This window comes from Rhea americana, unplaced genomic scaffold (assembly GCF_003343005.1).
Source record: "Rhea americana isolate MKP2758 unplaced genomic scaffold, rheAme1 scaffold_6, whole genome shotgun sequence".
In the NCBI taxonomy this organism is placed as follows: Eukaryota; Metazoa; Chordata; class Aves; order Rheiformes; family Rheidae; genus Rhea; species Rhea americana.
Genome location: NW_028186756.1, coordinates 3,915,827 through 3,922,291, shown reverse-complemented (window position 1 = coordinate 3,922,291; position 6,465 = coordinate 3,915,827). Strand labels below are relative to the sequence as shown.

The following is a 6,465-nucleotide window of genomic DNA, read 5'->3' as shown; positions in this document are numbered from 1 at the left end:
TCCGCCAGCCGCAGGCAACAGACCCCGGCAGGAGCGCCAGCCGTGGCAGCCGAGGCCCGGGCAGCTGGGCCGGTGCCTCGGGCCGGCTCTCCGTGGGCCCCGGCGGCGCCCGGAGGAAGGGGCTGAAGGAAATCCTCCTGCAGAGCAACGGCCCCGGCAGCGCCGCGTGGCTCGCGGCTGCGCAGAAGCTCTCCGACGGCGGCCTCCTCGGGGGGCCGCAGCAGGAGCCGCAGCCCGAGCGCAGCCCCGAGGTCCTGTCGCTGGCCCTGGACCCCCTGGAGCACGAGTGGCTCCTGACGGCAGCCGAGGGCGACGCGGAGAGCATCCTCCGGCTGCTGGACCAGGACCCCAGCCTGCTCGCCCGGAAAGACTTTGTGACGGGCTTCACCGCTCTCCACTGGCTGGCCAAGCACGGCCACCACGAAAGCTTCATCCGAGTCGTCTCCCACGCGCAGAAGAAGGGCTACGCGGTGGACGTGAACATCCCCGCGGCCAGCGGTGGGCTCACCCCGCTGCACCTGGCCGCCCTGCAGGGGCACGAGATGTTCGTCAAAGTGCTCGTCGGGGCTTACGGGGCGGACAGCAGCCGCAGGGACCACAGCGGGCGCAAGGCCTGGCAGTACCTGCCGGCGGCCGCCTCCCGGGAGCTGAAGGAGCTGGCGGGGGCCTTGGAGGAGGACTTGGTGCAGCTGGGCGCCTGCAACACCAACAACAACTGTAAGTCATCCCGGGAGGCCCAGGCTGGCGCAGGGGGCCGCAGGGACGCCAGGGCTGAGGGGAAAAACCGGCAGCACCGGCGTCTGTTGACCCTCCGGGACTTTGTCAGACAGGCGTTTGCTTTCTTCCAAGAGCGCTGAAGCGTCCCTGGCCCACGTTGCCTGGAAACCCTGCGCTGAACCGGCGAGGGCTGGCGCCTGCGGCCACCAGCCGAGCCGAGCCGAGCCAGGATTAACCCCTGGCACGGGGCGCCGGGGCCGGCACGGCTGCAAGTGCCCGTGGGGGCGCGCTGGGCCGTGGGGAGCGCTTTCCGGGCTGGAGAGGGAGAAGCAAGCGAGGCTTCAGCACAGCCTCCCCTTGCTTTTCTTTTCCCACACGCGTCTCCGCCGGCAGGGAGAGCAGGCACGGAAAAGCAGACTGGCTCGCAGACTGCACGTGCTTCCCCAGCGCCAGGCGCAGGGCAGGGGCTGCCGGGCCCGGTCCCACGCAGGGACTGAGTCCAGGGCCTGCTCCGGGAAGGTGATGCACTGCCTGGAAAAGTGGAAGAGGCCACCACTGCAGGGCTGCTGCTAGCGTGCCCCGCGCCCCGGGGACGGGGCTTGGCCCACAGCACCTTGCCTCTTGCCTTCTTCATGGCCTCCTCAGAAAAACAGCTGCTCCTTCCTCTTTTTCAAAAGCACGAGGCTGTTTCTACCCCTGAAAGAGAGAGCCTGTTTTGAGAAGTGATTCTAAACTCGCAGAGGCAGGGAGTTTCGGTTCCTCCTCGCGCTCTCCGGGGCCGGGCCGCCGCGGCGAGCGAGCTGCCGGCGCGCCTGGCGGCCCGGGGATGGCCGCCCTGCACGCAGCCCCGGGGGAGGGGGACACCTCAGGCCGTGGTTTCCCAGGCCCCGTGCGAAGCCCCCGCGTCCTCAGGCTGTGCTCGGAAACGCGCCTCGCTGCCTGCAACGACGCGGTCCGCAGCGGATGGCGTGCGGAGATGGCTCCAGTGACTCTCTCTCTGACGCGCCTGGACATCTTTTGAAGCCAGCAGCCGAGACGTACCAAACGCACTGGGAACAGATTCAACGCCTGATCTACACAGGTCTGGTAACGCTTCAGCTCCGATAAAGTGTTTTTAGCTCCATAAAAGAATATGGCAACACAGCTCCTTCCATCGCTGCCCCGGTCACGTCCGTGCGACGGGGCTGCAGCCTGGCTTTCCACAAGCTCCAGCAAAACGAGCACAAGCTGTTCCGGTAACTGAAGCGTTGTCGACAGGATCGGTGGGTGCGTGTCTGATGAAGTGCTTTCTGACCTTAGTCCTCTGTCGCCATCCTTTCACAGCAGCGTGCCGCTGGGCAGAGGACATGAGATTGCTCTTACGTCCGCCCTGACTAAGTCACAGAGTAAACAGTGGAATTACTGTGAATGCCCTTGACAGAGCCGTTTTCTTGGCACCTGTGACTGCAGCTTAGTCACACGCCACCAGGAAACCTGGACTTGGATTCTACTAAAATTAAAATTTAACCAGCAAATGCAACAGCTAAATCCAACTAAATGATTTCTTATATTTGTCTCTCCTTGACAGCTAACCAAAACTCTCTAAAGGCAGCTTCTCCCCTCTCTTCTAGTTGTGTGTTTGTAGCTCTGTTCTGCTCCGACTTGTATTACTCATGGCCTTCAAAAGGAACAAGACCAGAGCTCTGTTTGCTCTCAGTGATACAACATACGTGTTATTGCCAAACCTTGGCCTTGCCTAACCTGCAAGCGTTCCTCACCACAGGGGAAAAAAAGAAAAAAAAAAAAAAAAAGAAAAAAAAGATCTTCATACCACAGTGCACTTTCTCCTATTTGTTTGCCCAAAACACCGCACCACTTGCAGGGGCCCACCCCTTTTGTGTGGTTTATTCTGACACCTATAGAGAGGTAGTTGCTTTGTAAAAACAGGAACGTTAAAAACAAAAAATCCTCACGTATACAATCAGCTTTAGGTGTGCTTTTCACTTGGAAAAGAATGCACAGCCAGTTTCTGCCCCCTCAGACATAGCTCTTCAGAGACATCTGGAAGAATCGAACACTAACTCTCAACGAAAATTAATGAAACAGAGTATCTAAGCTCTTTGGAATTCTTTTCATTAAAGCCTCTGTGGGTATTTTGGTTAGCACAGTTCTGCAGAGATTTCTGATCCCTCCAAATCTCACAGGGAAGAGAAGGGCAAGGAGAGCTGCTACAGGAACAACAGGAATCGTTCTAAACCCAGAGCTGTTTGTTGGTTAGGGTTCTGCAGAAGTTTGAGTTTAACCAGATGTTCCTCACGTTGCCCCTTAATGTCTAATTTGAAATGCAAATTCAGTCAAAGCAGCTCCTTGGTAGAAGCTTCTATCATTTGATAAAAATAGCACAGTAATGATAGTGATATACCAGCCAGTAGTTTAAGCTATTGCCCAGCAAAGCTTTCCCATAAATATTATCTAGATAGACTATTTGTTCCACTTTCAAGATCGTAAAAATGACTTTTTCCCTCCTCAGCCCAGTCCTAATGGTCACAATCAGAGAAACCCTGCAAGCAGCTTTGCCTGCCAGCAGCAGCTATGGGAGACTAGCAGGCCTTGCAGGGCTCATCTCCCACCTTCCTCAGTGACCTACCTTCTAAATGCTTGCTTCAAAGAGAAGAGCACATCCTTCAGGAAACATAAATACAGCAATAAAACTCAGAGGCTGAACAAATTCCAGAGCAAAATAAACGAATGCAAAGCCATCAAAGCCAGTCAAATATTTGGGGGAGAGGGGGCTTTCATTGCAGGGCTTTTAAATAGAAAAAAGCAAATTTAAAAGCATGGGGTAAGAGTGTTTGGAGCACATGTACCTCTGTTGAGACATCTCTGAAGCATTTTGAAACATCTCTGGCAATGCTCTTATGCTGCTTTCCTGTTGCAGTGACTTACTGCTTCCCCTGATAATGAAGCAGAAACTAATCTCGTACCACACAGGAAAAGAAACTGCAAGACACCCCTGAAGTGTCTTGAGGCTTGTAAAAATCCCAGCCTTGTTTTCTTGTGCTCTCAGAAATATCTAGCATACCTTCGGGGGGAAGAGACCATCACGTTGGACAGGATTGGTAAGGCACCTTTTCAACGTGCACTTACACATACTTGGCATGTGCTGCTGTCCAGCATCATTTGCTACAAGTTGCAGAATGAAGGTGATAAATCTATTTACCTTCAACATGACAAGCTCTTCTGTAGGTGTGGCAGCCTGAACTTCCTCAGGAAGCTGCCCCAGGACCTGAGCCACCACTGCAGGCTGAACCTAGGAGATAGCCCCAGAGCACTTTGCAGCACTCACTGTCAGGAAAGGCTTTGCCGCAGCCACATCCGAGAGCAGCCACGCACTTTATTTCCTGCTAACTAGAGCATCTATCCGAGGCCTGCACTGGGAAAGGCAAAGGAGTAGCGGCACCAGGCTCAATGCTGAGCCATAGCCTCCTTCTCTAGTTCCCTCTTGTAAGGACAGGCCATGTTTTACAGGCTCTAGCAGAAAATGCAGGCGTTGGGGAGCTGGAGTGCGGACTACTCAGTTCAATTTAACTCCTTTAACCTCCTCTTTTCTAAATAGCTGCAAAGTCTTCCTTTGAGCAGCATCCTGTTATTGCCCTTCTGCTGAAAATGCTTTAAACTAAACTGCACCTGTGGCTGGCATCAGGACCAACTTCAGCCAACAAAGAGCTCCAAACAAAGCTTAGAAGCAGGCTGTTACATATTCTCCTCGAATATGTGGATGATGTATTGTATAGCCTACCTGACTATTTTACTTTCTGGGGAATAAATCCATCCACCTATCCTCATCATACTCTTCCCTCCCTTCTTCCTTTCCAACTTCATAAGCGAAACTTACTTTCATCCCATTATTCCGCTGCATCCGCTCCTCAGATGGGATCGTAATCCCAAACATCACAAGCTGCCCTGCTCCTGTCCTACCCGAGAGCAGAGCCCAGCACTGCAGTCACAAGGGCCACAGCAGTAAGACTCTTCTCCTCAGCTGAGCAAGGCAAGGCTTCACACAGTCTCCCAAGTCAAAGACAGACAGACACCTCTTCAGCAAATTCTGACAATGCTGCTTGCTGAGTGAATAACTTCTAGATTCTTCCCTAGGACTAACTAACCAAAAGCTGACAATCATTGCTCTGAAAAGTTAACTGTAGCCATGGTGGTCTACGAAGATCATAAAGTGAAGACTGTCCCTTTTTTTTCAAACCTGAAAATGCCTTGTGCCTCTGAGAGACTGTGTCTTTACTATCTGAGTTTGTCTAATAAACAATTTTTCTGTTAGCAAACTCTGCTCTAAAATTAGTTATGTTTTCTTTAAAAAAATCTGATAAGCTTTGCTCTCAACAAATTACAAAAAGTGAAAAGGAAGACACGGCCTACTCTCTATTTGCAGAGAGCCAAGTTTCTCACACTAGGTGAGGTATGTTCACATTAACATTAGTTGTTATTCTCCATGTTGCTATCCCACCATATAGTTATGAAGTAATTTCAATTAGATCATTCAGGTGCATATTTATTAACAAGCCTGCATACTGTCAATACATATGAGCCCTGTACAAAAGAACACTAATAGAACACAGTCTTCTTGTTTCAGATACAAAATTACTTTACAATTTTCTCTTAGCATCATAAGCTGGCCTCAGATGTTAAGAAATGGACACTGCAGTCCAACACGACAGAAGGAATTGCTATGAAAGCCACTGAACAGTGTGAGGGATGTACCAATCTGATGCAGAAAGACAAGTGTTATTAGAGTTCCCAGCAGACAGTCTCTCTTACAAGCCCAGTTTGGTCCTTCTCCAGTGTCTCCTTTTGGAGTTGTACCTAGGACAAAAGCAGTGTAAATGAGCAAGACTGCAGTCTTCCTTATATGTTGTACTGGTAAACTGTCAACAATAATCAAATTCATACTCTTTTTTTTTATTTTTTAAAAAATCTCCAGCTTACTTTCTGCATTCACTAACATATTGGCTTGTTGCAGCAACAAAACCATAACGCTGAAGAGGTAAAAATGCCTACAGAGCAATGCACTACCACTCAGCAGATGAACACCCTAACTCCTCCCTTGGAAGAAAGACCTGCGATCTGGCACTGTCCTATGATAACAAAAGGAAGCTACCACGTGAATGTAATTCATAATAGTATTTAAGCAGCACAAAAAGCTTAAACAGTATTTTTGATGAGAATGCAAAAGAAGAGCTATGTATGAAAAGGGGTCTAATCCAGGAAGATATATCCATTTGTGAGCCACAAGTAAAATACTTGTACATGTTAAGGACAAACGGTTTCACTGACAGGCAGGTAAAACCAGACGACGTTAACAGAATTGCTCTCAGCAGGAAAATGACAGTACTCCCACGGAACGAGCGAAGCACTGTAATTGCAGCCTGCTTTCGCACAGTGCGGGGTGAAACCGAAACCCCAAACCTGAAGTGCTGCAAGACGAAAATTAATGATTTTGCCCCATAATGAAGTACTCCCGTAGCAGGTGAAGCACTGCAGTACGTGAAGCACTGCAACTGAGCTAAACCTGAACTGCTTCCGCGGTCGGGACGCGGAGGCGGCGGCTGCCGCCGGGCCCGCGGCACACTGCTTGCACAGCAGGGAGCCAGGCAGCAGGAGCGCCGGGAACGGCCCCGGCCCCTCCGCGCCGCCTCGCCGGGTCGGGAGCGGCCCGCCGCGGGGAGCGGCCCGCAGCGAAGCGCGGCCCGCCGGGGGGAG

The 6,465-nt window shown here is 51.8% G+C and overlaps 1 protein-coding gene and 1 non-coding gene across 2 annotated transcripts in view; one reads left to right on the top strand and one right to left on the bottom strand.

Annotated features, from left to right (window-relative positions):
• The window catches only part of SOWAHD (sosondowah ankyrin repeat domain family member D), a 2,938-nt gene extending 2,062 nt beyond the window's left edge, over positions 1 to 876 (top strand). Inside the window, exon 2 of the mRNA XM_085319718.1 lies at positions 9 to 876. Within this exon, the coding sequence (XP_085175844.1) occupies positions 9 to 857 (849 nt within the window). The 3' untranslated portion in view covers positions 858 to 876. The remainder of the gene's footprint in view (positions 1 to 8) is intronic.
• Positions 877 to 6,004: 5,128 nt separating this feature from the next.
• LOC146587352 (small nucleolar RNA SNORA69) lies at positions 6,005 to 6,138 on the bottom strand. The gene has a single exon (XR_014897681.1). It is a non-coding gene; the product is annotated as a small nucleolar RNA SNORA69 (small nucleolar RNA).
• Between the last annotated feature and the right edge of the window lie 327 nt (positions 6,139 to 6,465).